The sequence below is a fragment of the Theropithecus gelada genome, chromosome 1 (assembly GCF_003255815.1).
Source record: "Theropithecus gelada isolate Dixy chromosome 1, Tgel_1.0, whole genome shotgun sequence".
Classification (NCBI taxonomy): Eukaryota; Metazoa; Chordata; class Mammalia; order Primates; family Cercopithecidae; genus Theropithecus; species Theropithecus gelada.
In genome coordinates, this window is record NC_037668.1 from 71397526 (window position 1) to 71421971 (window position 24446).

General features: G+C 55.1%; 1 protein-coding gene across 2 annotated transcripts in view; it reads left to right on the plus strand.

The window, feature by feature from the left end:
• Window positions 1–24446, plus strand: part of PTPRF (protein tyrosine phosphatase, receptor type F) — a 93921-nt gene that overhangs the window by 19021 nt on the left and 50454 nt on the right. For both annotated transcript variants that reach the window (XM_025377924.1, XM_025377933.1), the window contains exons 4-6: window positions 4185–4330; window positions 4494–4635; window positions 20626–20814. In XM_025377924.1, coding sequence (XP_025233709.1) covers window positions 4185–4330; window positions 4494–4635; window positions 20626–20814 — 477 coding nt within the window. The remainder of the gene's footprint in view (window positions 1–4184; window positions 4331–4493; window positions 4636–20625; window positions 20815–24446) is intronic.

A 24446-nucleotide genomic window follows, 5' to 3' on the forward strand; every position in this document is an offset into this window, starting at 1 on the left:
GTTTGAGACCAGCCTGGGCAACGTGGTGAAACCCTGTCTGTACCAAAAATACAAAAAATTAGCCAGGCATGGTGGTGTGCACCTGTGGTCCCAGCTACTCGGGAGGCTGAGGTGGGAGGATCGCTTGAGCCCAGGAGATGGAGGCGGAGGTTACAGTGAGCTGATTGTGCCACTGTACTCCAACCTAGGTGACAAAGTGAGGCCCCCATCTCAAAAAAAAAAAAAGAAAAAAGACTAAAGAAAGGTGAGCCTGAGAGCTTGGGAGGACCACATTTCAGAGGGGAGTGGAGAGAGGAACGTCAGGCCCGTTGGTAGCTGAGAGGAGGTGTGGTTAGATCTGAGCTCCCCGAAGATTCTCTGCTCAACGAAAGGGGCGACGCCTTGTCTCCGGTGCTGTGTCCTGCGGGTGGAGGTGGATTGGAGGGAAGCGGAGGGCGAGGCCTGGTCGAGGGGCGGGGCCTGCCTGTCTGGTCCCCGGGGCTGCACTGGGCCAGCCTGGCCGAGTCTGTTGGGTAGGCGGGCAGGGTGCAGGCTCCTCTCCAGCCTCCAAGGGAGGGGAGTTGTTCTGCCTCCTTGATAGCCCCAGGCTTTGGGCACAGCCCAGCCTCCCACGGCTCTCGGGCCCTCCTCCTTCCAGGCCGCCGGTGACCTACACCTGGATCTCCTCCCCGGCGTCTCCTCTCTGCTTCTTTGTTTGGAGCTGAGGCCCCGCCCCGCCCCGCCCCGCCCCCAGGCCCACTCGCCCGGCCATTCCGGTTCAGCAGGTTCCAGCGCCCGGTTTCTGCCGCTGCAGGTCCCGGCAGGAGCTGGAGGGGCACTTTTTCCCCGGGTTTCTCTCCCGTGGTGCAGCAGGGGCCGCAGTCCTCATCCTCCTCAGTTTCTCAGTTCGGTCCTTCTTTCATTCTCCACCCCTGGGTGCCAGGAACTGGGTCAGACACTGGGACAGGAAACCAGACAGGCATGCTCTCTGCCCTGCCCAGGGTTATGTTCTAGGAGGGGAAGCAGCCATTAATCAAACACCAAAAATGTGGAAAAGTAATAGCCTCACACGTGTGCCTAATAAACCGTGAGTGAAAGTTATAAGCTCAGCAGGTAGGTAATAAGCTAGGAGCAGTGCTGTGGGAGGCAAGGGAGTTACCCTCGAATTTCAAACCAGGAACTGAGCACATGGGTTGGGGGCAGGGGGACTGGAGAAGGCAGTGATATTCAAATGGAGAGCAGAGGATGAATGGACGTTAGAGGATACAGTGGAGGTTGGCAGAAGCAGCAGCTTATGCAAAGGCCCTGTGGCTGCAGGGAACATGACATTGCTTCTTTAGAGGAGTCAAAGCTGGGGCTCTGGGGAGAGCAGCTCGGTCAGACCCAGCGGCTTTGTCTGCCATAATAGGTGTTTTGTTTTGAGAGTGATTCGGGGGCCTTTGGAGGGTTCTGATGGGGCTGGGTGTCGGGGGAGTCTGTCAGCTCACTGTGGACACTAAGTAGAGAACAGACGGGAGGCATGGGGCAAGCCTGGAGGCAGGGCCTCCCGCATGTTAGGCCAATGGGGTGCCAGTCAAGGGAAGGTGGTATCTGGACTAGGGTGTGGCAGCGCAGATGGAGAACCCTGAGCTGCTCTGTGGAGGGCTTCAAGTGTGGGGGAAGAGTGCGCGGTATGGGGGTGGGGGACAGGAGACACCCCCAGTGGAGCCTGAGCAGGAGAGTCATGTCTGAAAGCACCTGTCTGGAAGGAGCAACAGGCGCCAACTTTGCAGACAGCTGCAGTTGGGAGAGCCTGGCGCCTCATTCACATGGCATTCAGGGGAAGGGCAAGGCACGCTGGGGGGTTCTGGACCTTCTGAGGTGTCTCCTTGTCTTTCTAGCCGCTACAGCCTCGCTGAGCGAGGCTGGCTGCCCAAGCCTGCCCTAGGCACTCTGAGAACATAGTCAGTCCCAAGGTCTCCCTCCAGGGAAGGCTATAGGCGAGCTTAGGAGTGAGAAGGCTGAATCAAAGCCTGGCTCCTCGCCTGCATCACTCTGACTTGCCAGTCATTTCACCCTCTGAGCCTCTATTTCCCCACCTCTTAAATGGGGATAATAATACTACCTACCTTATGGGATTGCTGTGAGACTGATAATGTTGATACGAATGATGGCCTCACTCATGGAAGGCCCACCACGTAAAGCAGTTTACAGACATTCCATCTATGACAGAATCCTGTGTCGCTATTTTGGAGATGGGAAAACAGAGGCTCAGAGATGGTGAGTGACTTGCATAATAATTACATAAAACCCCCAGAGCCCCTGGCCCCTGGAGTTCTGAAAAGTTCCTTCCCTGCTGGTACCTGCAGCTGCTACTCCCTACCTCGCTCCCATAGACCCTCTCCTCCTTGGAGACTCTGCCCCATCTGCTGACCCTTCTCTGCTGGATCAACACCTTCTTCATCTCTGCTGGCTCCCGTCAGTATTTAAACATTGCCTTTCATATCTGTCTTCAAGAAAAAAAGAAAAACAAAAATTCACAAACCTCCCTTCCCCCCTCATCCTTTCCAGCTGCCGACTGTATAGTCACCTGTACTTCCCTCTCTCCCTCATCACCTCCCAGTCATTCTTTGGCCATCTTTGGTCTGGCTTTGGCCCCCCACCCACCACTCCACTGACTCTGTTCTTGTCAAGGTCCCTGACAGTCTTGTGTGAACTGTTTCGTACCAGGTGTTTTACAGTCAAACATGCCTGGATTCAGGTCCCAGATGTGCCCCTCATTGGCATGTGACCTTGGACAAGTGACTTGACTCCTCTGAGCCTGTAAACTGGGGATAATAGCAATGAAGGACTAAAGATAAAGAACCTGGTGCAGAGTGGGTGCTTGGCAAAGGATTGTGATCATTGCACACGTTTCTGTGCCAGGTGCCAGGCTGGGCGTGGGCTCCTGGGGACCGAACAGGTGGTCTAAAAGGTCATTTCTCACGGCACTAGCCCTTTTTGGAGCTGTTCATTGGCCTGATTAATGGGAACGGATCAGCTGTCAAGATTAACGAGTTATTGCTACAAGATTGTAGCAAATGGGTTGGGCTTCTCTGGGTTCATGACCCTAGGTGATGGAATTCTTAGGGATAGGGGCTGCAGGTTGGCCCTGGTATGTGTACTGAGGTGATGAGGGTGTGGCAGTGCCATGTCTGAGGCCCCACCTTTTTTTTTTTTTTTTTTTTTTTTTTGAGTCTCGCTCTGTCACCCAGGCTGGAGTGCAGTGGCGCGATCTCTGCCCACTGCAAGCTCCGCCGCCTCCCGGGTTAACACCATTCTCCTGCCTCAGCCTCCCTAGAAGCTGGGACTACAGGCGCCCGCCACCACGCCTGGCTAATTTTTTCGTGTTTTCAGTAGAGACGGGGTTTCACCGTGTTTGCCAGGATGGTCTCGATCTCCTGACCTCGTGATCCGCCCGCCTCGGCCTCCCAAAGTGCTGGGATTACAGGCGTGAGCCACCGCGCCCGGCCGAGCCCCCACCTTTCTTTTCCTCCCTCTGCCTCCCTGTGGACACCTTGAGGAGACTGTCAGAAGGCAGTAACCAAGTCAGTGGGGGAGGGATGGGAGAGGCAGATTTATAGGAAAGCATTCACCTGGGAAGACATCCAGAGATACTTAGGAACTGGACTGTCTAGGCCTTGGGGACTGCTGCTGGTATGTGGGGGCTGGGAGAGAGGGAGGAGTCACGGTTCCTGGCTGGAGCCCCGGGGTGGATGGTGGTGCCATCACTGAGATGGAGAGCAGGGGGAGGGACAACTCTGGGAGAGCTGGAGCTCTTCCCAGAAGCTCTCCGGCACGCCTTTTTCCTGGAGCTTGGAATTGATGTATTGATGTGGGGAGGGCAACGGAAGGGTGCAGTGGTAGTGTGAACTCTAGACTCCGAACACCTGGATTCGGATCTTAGCTCTACCACTTACCAGCTGTGTCATATTGGACAAATCCCTTAACCTCTCCGGGCCTCTAGAAACAGATAACAGTTATAGCACCCACCTCATATGCTTAACAGAGTTAAAAAATGTTAAGCTCTCTGAACAGTGCCTGGCACATACTAAGCGCTGCATAAAGGTGAGGTGTCCGTGTTTTCTTTGTAGGTCTTTCTCTCTGCTCCCATGACTGCCACCTGCCTCACTGGCCATTCCTGTAGTGACTGTGCCGTGGTGACTTGGTGTCTCCATCTCTTCCAGGCAAACCTGTCTTCATTAAAGTCCCTGAGGACCAGACTGGGTTGTCAGGAGGGGTAGCCTCCTTCGTGTGCCAAGCCACAGGAGAACCCAAGCCACGCATCACATGGATGAAGAAGGGGAAGAAAGTCAGCTCCCAGCGCTTCGAGGTGCGTCTGTGGTGGGAAGGGGTAGGCAGGGCTGAGGGTCTGCCCACACTCTCTCCTTTCAGTCTCCCTCCCCATGGACCTTTTGAAGGTGGGAGGACAACTGACCCTGAGCAGGCTCCTGTGTCCTGAGTAGGCTGTGACCCCATGTCTGTCCCCTTGACAGGTCATTGAGTTTGATGATGGGGCAGGGTCAGTGCTTCGGATCCAGCCATTGCGGGTGCAGCGAGATGAAGCCATCTATGAGTGTACAGCTACTAACAGCCTGGGTGAGATCAACACTAGTGCCAAGCTCTCAGTGCTCGAAGGTACGTGCTAGGGAGACATGTGGCACAGTGGGCTGCCGGGCTGAGGTGCGGGAAGAGCCAGCCAGCCCTGATCCTACCCTGGGCCCATGTGCATTTGGCGGAAAGGAGGACTGGCCACCTTGGGGTCGGTGAAAGTCAGTGGTGGACAGTGATAGTCATTGGATCTGACCTGGATTGTGTGGCTTATGCTGAGGCCAGCCATGTGGGGCATGATGCATTTGTATTCTACTGCTGAGCTGGGTCGTCGCTTGGGTGGGGTCTGGGGTCTGACTCGAGATGTGGAGCCGCAGCTGTGTATCCCTTGGGTTATGTGGTTATGGCTGTGGCTGTGGCAGTGAACCTGATTTCCATGTGGAGCCTGGCCGTAGGTGTCAGGTGTGTTTCTTGTTGCCCCTGTGAGCTGAGGCTTGGGGCTGTGTCCGTGGATTTTAGTGTCTTCTCTCACTTGGTGGCTTCTCCATGCATTCACAAGCATTCCCTGGATCACCTTGAAGTCCTCTGAGCATCGAGGAGAAGAGAGCTGTGTCTAAGCCAAGTCTTGAGGACAGGTGGGAGTTGGGGGTGGCGGTTGGCAGTTAGGCAGGTGCCCAGGCCCAGAAGCAAGAGAGAATGGAGCTTTCAGAGAGCTCTGAGTAGTTCAGTTTGGGTTTTCTGGAGGGCAGAGGGGGAGCTAGAGAGCACAGGAAAAAGGGGAAAGCAATTCAGCATGAGTCTGGAGAGGTTTGGAGGGCAGATTACACAGGCTCTGGCTGAGAAATGAACACTCTCCTAGGGACATAGGAAGCCACAAACAAGGCGGGGGTGACATGATCAGACCCCAGCCACAACGGATTCATCAGTCTGAATCTGTATTTTCAAAATACAGCATCGATTGTTGCTTTCTTTTTTTTCTTTTTTTTTTTTTGAGACACAGTCTCACTCTTGTTGCCCAGGCTGGAATGCAATGGTGCGATCTCAGCTCATTGCAACCTCTGCCTCCTGGGTTCAAGTGATTCTCCTGCCTCAGCCTCCCAAGTAGCTGGGATTACAGGCATGCACCACCATGCCCGGCTAATTTTGTAGTATTAGTAGAGATGTGGTCAGGCTGGTCTTCAACTCCTGACCTCAGGTGATCCGCCTGCCTCAACCTCCCAAAGTGCTGGGATTATAGGTGTGAGCCATTGCACCTGGCCAATTGTTGCTTTCTTTTTTTTTTTTTTTTTTTTTTTTTTTTTGAGACGGAGTCTCGCACTGTGTCACCCAGGCTGGAGTGCAGTGGCGCGATCTCGGCTCACTGCAAGCTCCGCCTCCCAGGTTCAGGCCATTCTCCTGCCTCAGCCTCCGAGTAGCTGGGACTACAGGCGCCCGCCACCGCGCCCGGCTAGTTTTTTGTATTTTTTTAGTAGAGACGGGGTTTCACCATGTTAGCCAGGATGGTCTCGATCTCCTGACCTCGTGATCCGCCCGCCTCGGCCTCCCAAAGTGCTGGGATTACAGGCTTGAGCCACCGCGCCCGGCCTTGTTGCTTTCTTTTTTTAAATGTGATGTCGATACCTGTTCCTTTTTGAAGAATTGAAAAGTATAGAATAGCACACAGGGAAAAATTAAAATGTCTCTCTACCTCTACTAATAACATTTGGTTATTTGCTCATGGTCTATTTTCTGTGCGTATATATATATACACACACACATATGTGTGTGTGTGAACAGAAATGGGACCACATACTATCTGATGATTTGTAGACTGCTTAAAAATATATATATACATATATGTCATTTTTCTTGTCATTAAATATTCTTCTGTATCATTAATCCTTTTTTTTTTTTTTTTTTGAGGCAGAGTCTCGCTCTGGAGTGCATTGGTGCCATCTTGGCTCACTGCAACCTCCACCTCCTGGGTTCAAGCAATTCTTCTGACTCAGCCTCCCGAGTAACTGGGACTACAGGCGCGCACCACCATGCCCGGCTAATTTTTGTATTTTTAGTAGAGATGAGGTTTCACCATATTGGTCAGGCTGGTCTTGAATTCCTGACCTCGTGATCCGCCCACCTTGGCCTCCCAAAGAGCTGGGATTACAGGTGCGAGCCACCGTGTCCGGCCTGTATCATTATCCTTAATGGCTATGGGTAAGCTGTCACATGGAAGTACCCTAATTTATTTAGCCATTCCCTTATTGTTGGACACATATGTTGTTCTCAGTTTTTTGTTTCTATAAATAAGGTGCCATACACATCATTGTAGATGGATGTGTTCGCCTTCCTGATTATTTCCTTATTCTAGATTCATGGAAGTGGAATTGCTGAGTCAAAGGGCACATGCATTTTTAAGCCTTTCCATATTTCCAGAAGATTGTGTCAGTTCATACTCCTGCCAAGCAGGGCAGAAGAGTACCTCTTTCCTGCACATCTTCCCCAGTGTTGGGAATTATCATCAGAAAATTTTTTGCCAACTTAATAGGCAAAAAGTGGCATCTCATTTTAATTTGCATATCTTTGATTACAAGAACAGCTGAACATCTTTTCACATTGGCCATTTTTACGCCATGACTTTATCTGTTCACACCCACATCTCATTCGGTTTACTCTTTTTGTTGTTGTTGTTGTTGTTTGGTTTTTGTTTTTTTTGTTTGTTTGTTTTTTGAGACGGAGTCTCTGTTGCCAGACTGGAGTGCAGTGGCGATCTCGGCTCACTGCAACCTCTGCCTCCCGGGTTCAAGTGATTCTCCTGCCTCAGCCTTTCCAGTAGCTGGGACTACAGGTGGGCACCACCACGCCCAGCTAATGTTTGTATTTTTTGTAGGGGGTTTCACCATGTTGGCCAGGCTGGTCTCGAACTCCTGATGACCTCGTGATCCACCCACCACGGCCTCCCAAAGTGTTGGGCTTACATGAGCTACCATGCCCACTGCCAGTTACTCTTTTGCATCTGTGTCTCGTGTGAGTCCATGGGCTCTATAAGCTTAGAGGATCCATGGCGGACAGTGGTTAAGACTCTGTACCACTCACTTCCCGTGTGTCTTTGGGTTAGTAACTATGCCTCTGAGCCTCATTTGCTCCATCTGTAAATGGATATAATGCCTACCATCCAAGCTGGTTTGGAAGATTGAATGCTCTGTATGAAGCACTTCCCAGGAGGGTGGTGGTGGTTGCTGTGGGGCTGGAAGCTGTACATCTTGAGGCCTCACCATGTGAGCTGAAGGTGGTTTTCCTCCGTGCTGCCTGGCATCATCCGGGTGGTGCAGCCCCACTGTCTACTCCCATGGGGGGACTTACCTGTGCAGTAGGAACTCAGAGAACAGGTCCTGGACCAGCATCACTGATTGCTGAGTTCTCAGGCTCCTCCCTGCCACTGCTGACCTCAGTTTCCCCACTTGTGACCTGGGGCAAGTATTTCAACACTGCCCAGTCCTCCTGTTGGCATTTGTCCTAGCAGGGAGCCGTCTGCCCTGCCCTGGCATTTGGTAGGCAGCTGAAGGACCAGATACCCCAGAGGGCTTCTTTTCAGGCTCTCAGATTGGGGAACAGGGCCTCCTTGTTAGTGTTGAAAGAGAAGTCCTTCAAAAGTGCCTAAGCCCCAGGTGCTGTGTCAGGAGCCCTCTTACCTCTGCCACTGCCTTGGGCAGCCTTATCTTTTAAAGGGTTGAGGAGGATGGAGGTGGTCTTTCAGGCCTGGGGTGAGGAAAACCGACTCAGACTGACAGCAGGGGCGGGGTGTGGTGGCTCACGCCTGTAATCCCAGCACTTTGGGAGGCAGAGGCCTGCACATCACTTGAGGTCAGGAGTTCCAGACCAGCCTGGCCAACATGACAAAACCCCGTCTCTACCAAAAAATACAAAATTAACTGGGCGTGGTGGTGCACGCCTATAGTCCCAGCTACTTGGGAGGCTGAGGCAGGAGAATTGCTTGAACCCAGGAGGAGGAGGTTGCAGTGAGCTGAGATTGCACCACTGCACTCCAGCCTGGGCGACAGGAGACTCTATCTCAAAAAAAAAAAAAAAAAAGGGACTGGCAGGAGGTGTCTCTGCAGGAGGTGTCTCTGTTTGGTTTCTTTACCGGGGCGGGCAGTATATGTTTGTGCTTCTGGGGTGTGAGATGTGTCTGATGAGGCTGGGGAGAGTGTGGCACAAGTACCCAGACCCTGTCCATGTTCCGGGGAAGGGTGTGGAGCTGTGGGCCTGAGTGAGCCCCTCCTGCTTCTGAAACACAGCACCAGGAAGACAAAATGCTGACTTATCCTGTTGGTCTGTGTAACCTTGACCAGCATTGGGCTTGACAGAAAGGTGTGCTGGGGGAGAGCCAGAGGGTGAACACCCGCCCCCCGCCCCGCCTCCCCCCCCCCCTCCCCCAGCTGGGTGCCTGCAGGAACTGGGTGAAAGGATGGCTAGACTGGGATGGGGCCGACAGGAGCCAGGGCCATTCTTGGGAGACCACCACAGGGTCCGAGGAGGCCTGGGGAGGGGACGGAGCTGGTTGGGATCTGAGAAGTAAGAGTCCAGCCCCCTTCCTGAGTTGCATACAGCTCTGCCTGTGAACTGGGCTCCTTGGAGAGTGGCTGAGGGCTGTCCAGGGTGAAATGGCTCAGGTGAAGATCAGTGTGCCTCCAAAAAGGAGTCCAGGCCTGCAGTCTGTTCTGTGGCCTCTGCCTTTGCCTCATGTCACACCAGGCCCAACTGCTCTGGCTAGGGCCACTCCCACCACAGCCCATGGGAGTGCCCCCACTCATTCCCCATAGCCGTGCCTTTTGCACCCCGCTTCTGAGCAGGATTGTCATTCCCAGTGTGGCCTCCCCTCGACACCCCTGCCAGGGCTGCATATGAGGTGGAGGTGCCCAGCACAAGCTGGCCGGGGTGAGCCCGTCCTGGCTGTGATGAGCGTGGGGCCCGCCGCCCAGCGTTCCTGTCTGAGTGGTAATTGAAGCCATTAGCGCGCCAGCCTCTCCCTCGCCGGGTAATGGCAGGAAAAGCTCTTCTCGCTCCGCACTCTTGAGGCGGCGGCTGAATCACTCCCCCTCCAACCCGCCCGCCCGCTGCCGCCACTGAGACAGGGAATCTGACATTTTCCCTCACCAGGGAGGGGGAGCCCTGGGGGAGGGGAGGGAGGCAGGCCTGGATTCCTGGCCTTTCCCCCCAGGAGGATGGGGGGCAGTGAAGGTCTTGGAGCTCAGTCTGTAAGTCATGGATTCACCTGGGGCCGCGGGTTTCAGGCCTGGAAGGACTGGCTGGGAAAGCCCAGGAGGCCACCAGACATTTAGTGGTGTGGGGAGGGCACTGATGATTTTGGGTAGGTTCTGGGAGGGACAAGGAGGCAGGGAGAAGAAAGAGACTGTGGAGGAGAGATGAGCTGTTTTGGACTTGTCCTGGGGGGGCCTAGCTCCAAGGTAGCTAGTTTGTCTTGGGGTCTGAGTACAGGTAGCATTGTTTGTCTTGGGGTCATTGATAGGGCAGATAACGTGCACTCTTTGTGTGGTGTGGGTGCTTTGTGTTCCATGTTTAAGGCAGTATGTGTGTGAAGTGTGTGGTGCAGTGTATACAGCAGAGGTGCTGCCTTGCAAGCTGTGTGCACAGAACGGGGTGTGCAGTAGTCAGTGCACACGTGAGCTTCAGGCAGTGGGGAAGGGGCAGTGTGTGCAGGAGGTACTGCATGCTTTATGGGCAGTGTGTGCAGCACACAGTGTTTGTGTACATCAGGCAGTGCGTGGGTGTGGTATGTAAGCACGTAGTGAGTACCTTATGGGCTATGTATATACAAGGGGTATGCATCAGGTGGTGGAAGCAGTAGGCGGTGTGTGTGTTTGTGTGTATCAGGCAATATATGCGTGCAGTGTGCTGTGCTGCAGGCTACCTGTGTTTATATCAGGCAGTGTATGCGTGTTTATGTGCAGCAAGGGTGTGCAACAGGTGTGCAGTAAGCTGTGTTTGTGTAGCAGACAGTGTGTGTGTGTGTGTGTGTGTACAGCAGGTGGTGTGCAGCAGGCAGTGTGTGTGTATCAGGCAGTGTATGGTGTGTGTTTATGTGCAGCATGCAGCGAGTAGTTTGGTGCACAGCAGGTGGTGTGCAGCAAGCTGTGTATATGTATCAGGCTCTGTGTGTGTGTGTACAGCAGGTGGTGTGCAGCAGGCAGTATCTTTATCAGGCAGTGTGTGGTGTGTGTGTGTGTGTTTATGTGCAGCGAGTAGTTTGTGGGGTGTGCAGCAGGTGGTGTGCAGCAGGCGGTATGTTTATGTGTGTGTGTCTAGCAGGTGGTGTGTAGCAGGCTGTGTGTGTGTGTGTGTGCGCGCAGCGGGTAGTTTGCAGGAGTGTACAGCAAGCAGTGTGCATGGTATGTACATCAGGTGGTGTGCAGCAGGCTCTGTGTGTGTGTGTGTGTGTGTGTACAGTAGGTGGTATGCAGTGGGCAGTGCGTGTGTGTGCGTGCAGCAGGCTGTGTGGTGTGTACAGCAGGTGGTGTGCAGCAGGCTATCTGTGTATACCTCAGGCAGCGTATGTGTGTGCAGCAGGCTGCGTGTGTGTACATGCGCAACAGGCAGTATATTTGTGCAGCAGGCCATGTGTGTGGTGTGTACAGCAGGTGGTGTGTGGTGTGTACAGCAGGTGGTGTACAGCAGACTGTGTGCTTGTACATGCAGCGCATAGTGTATGTGTATGGATGTCAATGCTTGTGCATGTGTTTGGTGTGTACAGCAGGTGGTGTGCAGCAGACTGTGTGCTTGTACATGCAGCACATAGTGTGTGTGGATGTCAGACAATGTGCATGTGTGTGGTGTGTACAGCAGGTGGTGTGCAGCAGGCAGTGTGTGTGCCATGTGGATAGCAGTGTGTGTGCCATGTGACGTGCAGCAGGCTGTGTGTGTAGGTGTGCCTCAGGCAGTGTGTGGGGGGTGGGAGTGAACAGCAGGTGGTATGTGCCGTACAAGCTGTGTGGGCAGCAGCAGGAGTGGGCAGCAGGCAGCCTGAACTGAAGTGTGGTGGGGTCAGTCTGGCACTGGCAGGAGGTCAGAGATGCTGTGTCTGGGCTCATTGTCTCTGGGACCCCGCAGGATCCCTGTTTGGAGCTGTTGGTCAGCCAGGAAGCTGGACAGAGTTGGATGTGGCCAGAATGGTCTGGCTTAGCTGTTCTCAGCACCTGCGGTGGTCCCTCAGCATCTCCTCTGTAGCCAGGCGAGGAGGTGGGGTGCACCAGATAGGGATCCCGCCCAGGCCTGCCTGCAGGAGGTCTTGGGACACTTTACTCTCCCTCTCCTACCCCACCAAGCCCATAATCCCTTCTGTCTGTTCCCACCCGGCCTCAGTGTGCCCACCGGCCAGGACCATACCACCTATGCCATGCGGGCCAGGGAATCCAGGTGTCTGGATGGAGTGCCTGGTGTTGCCAGCCTTGGAGCAGGCTCTGGGGAAGGGCTATCAGGCACATGAAGTAGTGACCAGGGTGGGGGCAAATCAGTGCTGTGCTGAGCTTGGACCTCTGGGTTCTGCAGGAGCTCTGACCCTGGCTGGCTCTGGGGCTCGGAGGATGATGAAGGACCTCTTGAAATACCCCCTGACCACTCCCCAGCACAGTCCTTTTGGAAACAGCTCTAGAGACAGAGGGCCAATGATAGACGTTTGACCCTGTCCTGAGGTATCCTGGGCTGGGCTGGAACTGGAGCAGAGCTGGCGAGGGAGCTTCCATTTGCAAGATGGGTGCATGTGTGTTTCCTCAAGGAGTCATCTTTCTCTGCTCCACCTCCTGCCCTGCTCCAAACCTGTATATTCCTCCCACCCATGGTGGAATGACTTGGCCCAGGCCTGACTTTGATGGCTGAGGAGTTTGGGTAAAGGGCTATTGCAGGCACGAGATGGCTTCCCAAGTGGCAAGATGTGATCCCTTTCTATTGTCTGCATGTGTGTCTGGGGTAACAGTCTGCTTTGGCAGAAGCTGGGCCTGTCACCTACCTGATTTGCAGCACAGAGGATGTAGAAATGGCCCCAGAACCTGGAACCCAAGCCAGCTTCTACCCCTCCTTTAACAACTGAGGCATGACCTATATACCCCTGGTCCAGCTGCTGTGGTCCTCTGTGACCTGTCCTTCCACCCCCATGACCACAGTAGATTTCAAATCCACGCAGACATGAGGTTCTACAACCATTTCCTGGAGGTTCTAGGCCCCAGGCATGGGGATGGGAGAGGTATTAAGTAAGTAGGCACTGCCGGGAGGGCCTTAAAGGTCAGACCCTGGGTTTCTTGGTACCTGGACTCTCCTGTTTTTATTAGCTGTGATCTGCCTTCAAGTGCCCAAGTGGACTCCCTTCTGAATGGATGCTCCTGTTTAGCAGGTGGTACCCCTGCCTCTTCTGTTAGCCGTGGACACTGGGCACTTCCCCTGTGCCCAGCCTGACCCCCTGTCCCTATAGTCACGGGTACTTGCAAGGCCTACTGTGCGTGTTCCCTAGCCTCATGACCACAGTGGAGCCAGTGGCTCTGGGAAGAGGCTCACCAAGATGGAGGTTTAAATGCCCAAATGCCCTGTGCGTGCACGTTCTCCATCCTTGGTAAGGTGCTCCCTCCCACTGGTTTGCTTGCTGGGGAGAGAGGACTTTTTTTTTTTTTAATAGACGGTGTCTCACTGTCGCCCAGACTCTGGAGTGCAGTGGCACAATCTCAGCTCACTGCAACCTCTGCCTCCCGGGTTCAGACGATTCTTCTGCCTCAGCCTTCCGAGCACCTGGAACTACCGGCATGCGCCACCACACCTGGCTAATTTTTTGTTATTTTTAGTAGAGATGGGGTTTCACCATGTTAGCCAGGATGGTCTCGATCTCCTGACCTTGTGATCCACCCACCTCAGCCTCCCAAAGTGCTGGGATTATAGGCATGAGCCACCATGCCTGGCCCTGAGAGGACCTTTTTTTTTGAGATGGAGTCTCGCTCTGTCACCCAGGCTGGAGTGCAGTGGCGTGATCTCGGCTCACTGCAACCTCCGCCTCCGGGGTTCAAGTGATTCTCATGTGTCAGCCTCCCAAATAGCTTGGGATTACAGGCATGCGCCACCACGCCCGGCTAATTTTTTGTATTCTTAGTAGAGATGGGGTTTCGCGAAACATGTTGGCCAGGCTGGTCTTGAACTCCTGACCTCAAGTGATTCGCGCGTCTTGGCCTCCCAGAGTGCTGGGATTACAGGCATGAGGCACCGCTCCTGGCCAAATTTTAATCAGAGGAATGACATGATTAAACTTAAGCTTCAGAAAGGTCTGTGTGGGTGGCATAGTTGGGGCTGGAAGGAAACCAATGACAGGTTGTTGCAGTCCAGGTGAGAGATGGCATTGGTGCAAATCTGGGTATGGGTAGGGGAAGATAGGGGAACAGATCACTAGAAGGTTAGAAAGAGGCTGGGCACGGTGGCTCATGCCTATAATCCCAGCACTTTGGATGGCCAAGGTGGGCAGATCACTTGAGGTCAGGAGTTCAAGACCAGCCTGGCCAACATGGTGAAACCCCATCTCTACTAAAACTGTAAAAATTAGCTTGGTGTGGTGGCGGGAGCCTGTAATCCCAGCTACTCTGGAGGCTGAGGCATAAGAATTGCTTGAGGGAGGCCGAGACGGGCGGATCACGAGGTCAGGAGATCAAGACCATCCTGGCTAACAGGGTGAAACCCCGTCTCTACTAAAAATACAAAAAAACTAGCCGGGCGAGGTGGCGGGCGCCTGTAGTCCCAGCTACTCGGGAGGCTGAGGCAGGAGAATGGCGTAAACCCAGGAGGCGGAGCTTGCAGTGAGCTGAGATCTGGCCACTGCACTCCAGCCTGGGCGACAGAGCGAGACTCCGCCTCAAAAAAAAAAAAAAAAAAAGAATTGCTTGAACCTGGGAGGCAGAGGTTGTAGTGAGATGAGATGGCACCGCTACACTCCAGCCTAGGCGACCGAGCGAGACTCCATCTCAAAAAAAAAAAAAAATGAAGATTAAAAAGAGTAGAGGCCTGCCTGGCTACCTGTAGGATTGGGGAGGTGCAAGGCTCCAGGTTCCTGGCTCTGGGGCTGGGTAGGTGGGGGTGCCATTTCTAAGATTCATGTACTGGAGGAGGACCAGGTTTGAGGAGGCAAGTTGGTGAGTCCAGTTAGAAATCTGTTGAGCCAGGTATGCGCAGGCATCCAGGGGAGGTGTCAAAGAGGCCTCATACACATTTGCCTGGCACTCCAGGGGACATCTGGAATTGGAATCTTGCAGGCTGAGAAATAGCAAATCTCAGGGAGCCAGAGCCAGGACAGAAGGAGCCCCAGGAACTGAATCTTCGTGTTGGGAGGAGGTTCCTGAGAGACTGGAGGGAAACCAGGAGTGTGTGAGGCCAAGAAGATCAAGAGAAAAAAGTGTGTGAAGGAGGAGTGGTCAGCAGGGCCGGGTGCTGCTGAGAGGCCCAGGATGTGTCCTTAGCAGTTAGTTCGGTGGAGCCATTGTTGGCCTTGGTGTTGGGAGACAGCAGGGTGCAGCCGGGCCACAGGGCTGAGAAGTGAAAGGGAGGCTATCAGTGTCTAGAGTAATTGGAAGCAGGGCCTGAACCTAGGGAGTGAATGGATGACAAGAGTCTTCCTGCAGTAGGACTGAGGTTGGGGAGCCACTGAAGGAGAGTTCAGTGTGGACCAGAGTCTGGAACTGCAGTGTGGGTTGGGTGTATGCGCAGGGGATGGCCCCTGGGTTCATGTGGTGGGGAGGCCTCAACCAGGTTGAGTAGGGTGATGTGGGGTGCCAGGGAAACCCGAGGAAGGGGGGATAGGACTGGGAGGGGGAGGCCGCGCCTGCCAACAGGCCCCAAACAGCTCAGATTGAAAAACAAAACAGGCTTTTAAGATGCCAAGTTTGATGAAATCTGAGTGCTGGAAGAGGTGGGAGTTTGCTCTTGGAAAAACAGCTGAAAATCGAGACTCAAAGCTGCGAAGGGAGATGGGCCCAAGGCTCCCCAGGCCCCGCTTACTGCCTGGAAGCCTGGGGGTGGGGCTGGGCTCTCTGGGTGTGGGAGCATGCAGATCTGGCAGCCTTCGACTTTTAGGGGGCGTCTGGCCCTGGCCTTGCTGAGGATGGAGCTGCTGGAGGTGGCCTTGGCTTCTGTGAAGAGGCTGGAGGGCAGGGGGAGCCAGCACTCCTGCCACCTATGAGGTTCCTTCATGTGTCTCGTCCCTGCATGTGTCTCCAGGTGCACGTGTCTTGGCATAGGTGCGTCTGGCTCTGCATGTCTCCACATGTGTGTTTGCGTGTCTCTGTGTGCACTGCCTCTGGATCTGCTTGCATGTGTCTGTTTCCACAGGTGCTTGTCACTGCAGGTGCCCCTCCACATGCACATGTAGGTTTCTATTTTTACACCTGTTTCTCCATGTATATTTCTGTGGGTTCCTGGCTGTGCATGTTTCTTCGGTGTCTGTGTGTTGAGAGGCAGAGTGAGGCCAGGCCCAACACTCAAGCTTAGGGGAGGCGGTCAGGCTCACAGACGGTGCCACCCCAGGGAGCCTGTGTCTGTGTGTGCGGGTGTGTGCCTGCGTTTGCACGGAGACGCCACGAAGCTGGATAAACACGGGTGAGAAGGTCATACTGACAGACGGTGCTGCCTGCCCCGGGACCCTGCAAGGCGTCTCCATCTGCCAGCTTCCCTGGTGCAGCCCCTCCCTCTGGCCCAGAGACTCCCCCTCAGGCGTCCAAGGCTGAGCTGGACAAAGAGACCTGTGTGTACTTTGTAGGGGGCCTCAGCAGCCTCCACCCCCATCTTAGGCTCATCTGTCAGGACCCCAACACATGCCCCAGCTCCCACTAGACTCGCCTTGGTACTGTCATCTCACCACCCTCCCCCCAACAGCCTTTACAAAGGCAGTTTTCCCCTCCTCCCTGGAAAGCTTTCTGCCTCCCATGCTCATGTGTTTCCTGTTCTTGAATCTCCCTCCTCCAGGAAGCCACCAAGATAGCAAGTGAGCTGTGGAGTCAAACCGATCAGCTCCAACACTGCTGTGGGAGGTTAGCCAAGCTCTCACCCACTTCTGAACCTTAGATTCCCACCATCGACCCCCGACCCTCCCCCCGCAAGGGCTTGTCATCGTCTTCTCCCCATGGGACAACCAAACCTCTTCACAGAAGGGGACAGGTCTCATTGCTGCAGTGGCTAAAGGCCAGCTCTGTTAGGTGCAGGAGGCATTCACACACACGTGCACACTCCCCACCTTGCACACAGATCTGCGCGAGCCAGGGAGACCCTAGGGAATGTGTGTGCATGCTGCCTATGCATGCAGGTATCATCCGCAAATGGTATGGGGAGTCGGGTTCCTGGGTACCTCTGAAGGCCCCTAAAGTCCCCATGGGCTTCTCCTTCCATCCAGGGGACCCTCTTATCAGGCGATGGCCTGAGATGCGTAGTGCGGACGTCCCCGGCGCTGAGGCTGCGGAGGCAGATGGCGCCTCCCCGCACTGTGCGGGGTACCCGGTTGCGGGTGGAGGGAAGGGCCGCGTCGGTGAAGCGGGAAAGTCTAGTGGGAGGATTCCCTGGAGCTGGGGAGCCGGGGCCTGGGAAGGGGCGCGGAGGCTCCACCCAGGCGGGGGCGGGAAGGGCGGTGCCGGGGCGGACAGCGAACGCGCGCGCCTGCACGGACTCGGGCACACGCAGCCCTTCAGCCGAGGCACCCGCCGCTCCACCGTCGCCATGGCTACCGGCTGGTCTGGAGCGGGGAGGGGCCCTTCCTCCCCTCGGCGCCAACAGGATGCGATTTGAGGGGACTCTGCGTGACTGGTGCATTACGGGGTTGGAACGTGGGTGCGTGCCTGCGAGTGTTCACATGTGGGGGACCCTGGGGTTCGCTTTGCGATAAACACAAATGCCGTGGCGCTGTGCGGGGCTCTGCAGTGGAGCCTGAGCCCCGCCGGCCGAGGCGTGGTGTGGGGGAGGGCTGCCGGGCCCCTCACTCGCAGGGTGTTCATGCCTAGAGCGCTGGAGCTGGGAGCCTACCACCCGGTCACCTCCCAGCCCCACCTCCGATTTAGCTATGTGACCTTGGGCAGGTGTTTAGATGTCTAGATCTCTCTAAGCCCCTGGTTGCCCATGTACCTCATAAGGGTTTGGTAAAGATTTCAGTCATTTTGTAAAGCATTTTAATGTAGTACCTGGAACCTAGTAAATGCTCCTTAGATCTTACTGTTCCTCATAATTGTGTCTCAGTGTTCCCAGTTGTTGATGGGTTTGGAGTGATCATGTGACATCAGCTGAGGAGTTGCCCAGGTCCTCAACCTGAGTGTTGAGGCTGCAGTAGACCCAGCTCCTGCGGGTGCCTGTGGGGGAAGGTGGTAAGTGTGCCAGTCTGGCTGGTAGGTCAGTTTACACCAGGATGCCCAGTGGCTCTGCCAGGCCAAGTGCATGGTGGGCATCAGGAAAGGGCTGCTGTACTTGGGTGAATTGAATGTCCAGATGCACCTGGATGGGAGAGAAGGAAGAGGCAGCAGTGAGTCGCTCCTGAGGGGCTGGAGCCCTCCTGTAAGACCCAATTCCCTTCCCAGGTGGCAGAGTGGCAGCTTTCTGCGTGCTGCCTAGAAGCCTAGTTGGCACAGGGGACTGGCTTTTGGGTCCTGCTGTTTTATGGACAGCTCTCCACACATTCTGGTTTTAGGCTCTGGAGGCAGTGCCTGAGGGATGATCTGAGCCAAGGACAGAGCCACTGAGGGCGTGATAATTGAGGGAGGAAAATTAATTGTCCTTAATTTGGCATAAATCCCAAAGACCTTCCCCGTGTAAAGAATTCAGAGTAGATTCCAAGACACGAGGCTGCACACATTTGTACTTCCCTTCCCTTCCCTGTCTGTGGGTGGAGATGAAGGCCACCTGACTCCTGGGCCCTGACTCTGGCAGGCCGTGGCCATGTGCTCCCCATGAACTGGGCAGGTAGGAATGAGGTCTTGGAAGAACTAGACTGGTGCTCTGGAGGGCACCTAGGATGGCCCTAGCAGCCGTGAGTGTCCCCAGGTGTTGGGGAGGTGAACCCTGCACCTCTGGTCCCCCTCTGGCCTTCCTATGGAAGCAAGCCGTAGATGGGCCAAAGGAGGTTGATCCCTTGCCTGGTGCATCTCAGTCCTCTTCATTTCTGTCCTCCTTCCCTTCTCTTGCCACTGTTGAACATTTTACTTTTAAAAATCAAAGCTGAAAGGGCACTGTGGGACCATATTTACAGCCAAGGAGATACTGGGTTTATATCCAGAACTTCTAGGGCTGCAGATGGGGAAACGTGCAGCCAGGTCCCAGGAAAGGGTGGGGTGGTAAGGCCGTGCTGGGAATCCTGCTGCTCCCTAGCCTGAGACCTCTGCTCCTCATGGGCCACAGTCCCTTTGGGATGCCCCTGGCAGCTGGAGCCTTGGGGAGCGTCCCCTGGGGTCTGGCAGCAGATATATAGGTATCTTGCTCCTGCCTGTTGGGGCTCCTCCAACTCCCTCTTCTACCCATCCCCCAGTCGCTCCCCCTGGGTCTCCAAGAGGCTCTAGGGCAAGCTGGTTTCTGCCAGCCTTTACCTTCACGTCTGAGGGTGCCATGTGCCTTTACTCTGGCATAGAAGCCTGACTTCCCTTGGCATGTGTTCCCACACACCCATCTTGTGCTGGGCTTGTGGAAGGGAGGTACAGAGTGGTGCTGGTCTCCCCCACCATGAGCCCAGCTCCCCCCCCTTCCCCAGGAGACAAAGGACACACATTCCCCTTGCCCCACATTGGGTGTGCCTGGCATCCACAATAGGAGAGATGCTCTGCTGAGGCCTTGAAAACGCTTGGTGGTTTGGTCCTAGTGGGAAGGGCCTCTCACCAGCCTAGGATGGAAAAGGGAGCTCCTGACTCTAGTCTCAGTACCTGTCTGCCCCAGTGGCTCAGCCCTTACTAGTTATACCAGCTAATATTCACTGGGAGTGAATTCTGCATCAGATGCTCTGCAACACCTTGCATGCATGATCAGATACAGACCTCACAATGGCCTTACGAGGTGGGCACTTGAACCCTGTGTACAGATGAAAGCAGACACAGAATGAGTAACATACCAGGCCCTAAAGCTAGTTTGTGGTGAGGTGGGAGTCCCATTTGGTCTATACTAGTCCTGAGCCTGTCCTGGACTTGTGCTTCCAAGGGCTGGAGAGTGGATAGCCTTGCCCTACAGCCCCTCGGGGCTGATATGGGAGCCCATGTGCAGTGGGAGTGGGTTTGCTGCTGACATCTGTTCCTCTTACTCCGTGCCAGTGACTCCTCTGTGTGCCGTCAACCCCTAGCAAGCTGGGAGAAGGCAGCCAGGAGGGAGTTTTCCCCACCCCCACCAACTTTTGGTGTCTTTAGAGCTTTTTTATCTCCTGTGCCTCCACATGCTCAGGCATGGTCCGCAGCCCTGACTGTGACTCCCAGGGTCAGGACTGAGTGAGGGAGAAAGCTCAAGGTCAAGGCTGCAGTAGAGAATAGGTCAAGGTCAGGATCAGAGTTAGAAGGGGATCATTGGTAGGGCTGGGTGCCCAGGGTCAGGGCTAGAGACCAGGCAGTGACCTGGGGCCCTGCCATGTGATAGAGCTGAAGGCCAGATGGAGGGAACACTGTGTGTGTGGACAGGGGAGAGGGGGCTGGACAGCACAGAGGCCTTCAGGCTGAGCTGTGGCTGTTGGATGCTGCATGAGCTCCCCACTAGCCCCCACCCCCTGCAACCCAGCATCCATACAGTGCTTTCTGCTGTGACCAGCAGAGCATCGATTCTCGTTCTTCTCAGGGCCTGGAGAGATAAGTGCTGATGCCTTCAGTCTGAGGCGTTTCGTCTCAGACCTGGAAACTCCCTGACAGGGCAGGGATGGGCCCCGCTGCAGCCTCTACCCTGCCAAAGAGACTTATGGCCCTGGTTCCTCAAATCGGGGTACACTTCTTGCTTAGAAGTCAAGGATGGGGGAGGGGAGTCTTGAGGTCCCTGGCCAACCTGGAGTTGGGGAAGTTACCCCCAGAGGGGTTATAGGGGGCAGGCAGAGCCAGCCCTAATACACACATTGCTCTTCATCTGCAGAGGAACAGCTGCCCCCTGGGTTCCCTTCCATCGACATGGGGCCCCAGCTGAAGGTGGTGGAGAAGGCACGAACAGCCACCATGCTATGCGCCGCAGGTGGAAATCCAGACCCTGAGATTTCTTGGTTCAAGGACTTTCTTCCTGTAGACCCCGCCACGAGCAACGGCCGCATCAAGCAGCTGCGTTCAGGTGAGCAGAGGGCAGGGGTCAAGTGACCATTCAGACCTCAGAACAGGCCTCTTGCCAGATCCCAGCACAGCCTATGCCCTTGGGCCTGGGCGCCTCCAGGGCTGAGCGGAGGGGACCTAGTGGGGTGGGCTGGGTCTTACTGCAAGTGTGCCTGGCCCAGGGAAGAGAGCTCATGGTTGGCTGTGCCTTTACCTTCTTGGGATTGTCAGACTCCAGACCTTGGGCCAGTTCTGCCCCTCACAACACATGTGACGTGCCAATGTGGTGGACTTTTCACGGGTGCTCTATGGATGTTCACCCTCCTCCTCCCCTGTAGCCTGGCCTGAGACAGGGCCTGGATGATGCTTCTCTTTGCTTCCCCAGATGGCAGGGCTTAGCTGGGAAAAGAGGCCAAAGGTGCCTGATTCATCAGGCCTCAAAAGGCTGGACCTCAGGGGCCTGTAACTAAGGGGACTTGCTGTTGTCCCTCGACTACCAGAGCCACCTGTCTCCTCTGGATGTCTCTGTTGAGCCAGCTCGGAGCCCTGGGAGCAAGGATGCCATCGTGCAGGAAGGAGGTGTCGCCCCATTGATCGATCTGCCTGTGAGGCTCCCGCCAGGATAATTGATTCAGTTTTTGTGGGAACAGAGCAGGCGGGAAAAGAGGCTCAGAATCAGCTTGGCTGCATTCTGCATCTGCTGCCAGCACAGCCTGGACCAATAGTCTTTGCTTCAGAAGCTCTCCTGCTAGCTATGGGATGGTGGGCCTCGGGCAGGATGGCCAGTGCCGGCCAGAGCCCCTGCTGCCTGTCAGCTGTGATGTCAATGCTGAAAAGGAAGACATGACTCTTGCCCCTTTTAGGGGCCTGCAGGCTTCAGAGGTGCCCTCCCACTCCCTGGGATACCAGCCCCTCCCCATCAATTCCCACCAGGCTCACAGCCCCTTGGTGACCTGCAGGAGGAGGGAGAGACAAGCTTCCCAGCAGGGCAAGATTCTGGCCCCAGCCACGGCCGCCTGAGACAGCCCACGAAGTGTTAGCTCATTTAATTTAATTAAAACTCAACAAGATGGAGGCAGCTGTAGCGCAGTTAATTAAAACAGCCATAATCAAGGCAGCAAACGGCCGGCAGTGTTTGTGGCCGCTGCCCAGCGCAGCACAGCGGCCAGCACGGTTCGGCTCCTCTGCGTTTTCTCACAGTTCCCCCAGGCAGGCTCCCCAAGCAACCAGACACTCCTCCCTGCAGGCCTGGGCCCCTCCACGGAACCACATGGACTTGTCTGGCAGCAGCTCTGGGAAGGCTCTCTCACACGTTGGTTCATCTAGCATTTATATAGTGCTTGGGGTGCCCGGCCCTGGGCCACCCCTTCCTTGCCTGTCACTCCACTGGATGCCACTCAGACCCCATCCTCCTTGTCCTCTTGGCAGCAGCTAACATTTCTCCCTCCTTCCCAACCACACTCCCATTTTCCCTAGCCTTCCAGGACTCTGTCTCTTGCGACTTCCCTCTTCCTAGCACCCCTTCCCTGCAGCAGCATCTTCCCTTCCACCAAGGAGCCTAGGAGCCCTACCCTTGCCCCATGGACACAGCCTTGCCCTGGAAGAGCTCACCCCTCCTAAAGCTCCAACTGCCATCTCCTCACCTGCAACTCTAGCTTCAGTCTTTCCAGCCCAAACCTCTTACCTGAGCTCTGGATCCAAAAGTCAACCTGCCTTCTGGTCTCCCTGACCAGTGATGACCAGTGATGAGTGTGACCTTCCTGCCAGACAGCCATACCCTCTTTCCGTAAGTGGCACCCCCCAACCTAAGGAACATGGGTCTCAAGTTGGTTTGATTTGAGAGCTCTCAAATGTATCACCCTTGTGGCTCTCAAATTGGCCCCCTTCTCCCCTCCTACTGCGTCAGTCCTATCCTAGGCACCAGACACTGCTTTCCCTGCCTCCAGGCCCTCCCGAGAATCCATCGTCCTGCAGGTCAGGTTTGCTGCTCATATCCTTCCTGTGCTCTCACCACCTCAGTGGTGTCTCCTTGCCTACCTGGTCAAGTGACGCTCCCGAACAAGGCTTGGAGGGCCCTTCTTGGTCTTCACCTGCCCGTGTCTCATCGGGTCCTGGCTACACCACTTACCAGCTCTCTGGCGTTGGTCATTTAACTTTTTCGTGTGTTAGTTTTCTCATGTTTGAAAAGGAGTTACAGTAAGCAGTGAGTGAGTCAATAGCAGTCAAAACTTGAGTTGGTGGGCTGGCCTCTGGTAAGGGCTTCATGGAGCTCTTTCTCCTTTCTATGCCCTTGACCATCCTAACACAGAGCTGTGCTGACCTGTCCTTGGTCCTTGCCCACCTCCGGCCCTCTGCCCACCTTCCGGCTGCTCCACTTGAAAGCCTCCACCCTGCCCAGCCTCTGGCTGCTTCCTCAGACCTCACCTTGCTTTACATTGTCACCATCTGGCTCCAGTTCTGCTCAGCTAGGCCTTGCAGGGAGGACCTGGGTCTGATCACACTTGGTGAGCTCAGCTGTAGGACAGGTCTTCTCTGAGCCCTTGTCAAGTGAATGATTTCATGAACTTGACCTTTGGTACTTGTCACTGTAGGCTAATATCTGCTCTAATGTTCACTCCTCCTCCTGCTTTCCCAGGTCCAAGGAAGACTTCCTTGTTTCTTTTTCTGCCACCTGGAAGTTGTGACCTCAGGGTCATGGGCCTAGGGTCCAGCTCCTGGGATGGAGCCAGAAGGCACCTAAGGGGCCTCTACCATCCCACCTTTGCAGTAATAACTGGGCTCTCTCCCCTCCCTGCCTGACCTGGCCTGGGATCGTTGGCCTCAGTTGCTGCTGGCCTTATCCCATTACCATTTAGAAGGGTGCTGAGGCTATTCCGTGCACATTTTTCAGGGACAACCCTTCATGGAGTGGACTCAGGCCCGTGAGCGCTCAGCTGTTTACAGGGACCTTCACGGTTTACGCATCACCGACAGTTTACAACAGAGCTTTCCCCCCTTTTGTTGCAGCTGATTCTCTTGCAGCTCTGTGAAGTAGGACAGACCGTGATTACCATGCCCACTTCACAGCTGATTTAAGGGAGTCACTTGGGGTCACGCATCAAGACTCGTCCTAGGAGCTCCCCTGTGAGATCACCCCAGGACCTATTATCACAATAGCAAACCTGGGGCCCTGAGGAGCAACTGGACCCTGCTGGGGCTTCAGTGCTGCACATTCCTAGATTCTCCAGACCCCAGGCCCCCACTGACCAGTCCCCGGAAGTCTTCCACCATCTGCGACCTGAGCCACAGCACATCTAACCAGGGCATGACCCCCTCTCCCCCAAGCAGGAGCTGGGCAGGAGGTAGCTGACAGCATGCACTGCCTAGATGTGAGCTCTGCTCAGCAGGCCTTTTCTTCTCTGTAGTGACATGACATGCTGCCAAAACCGCCTCCTGGAGAATTGGAACTTGAGACTGGGGTAGGCCCAGGAGGAACAGGAGCAAGCTTATAGAGTGGAAATGGAGTTGTGAGCAGGGGCTTGGAGCCTCTGCTGGGTCCTGAGAGGAGCTGTTGGCCTGCAGGCTGTGCCGAGCCTGGACAGGGCTTGAGGGGATTCCCGCACTCCTGCTGTGGCCTGAACATACGAGCTGCCATCCTTTGTCGTAGAGGACAGC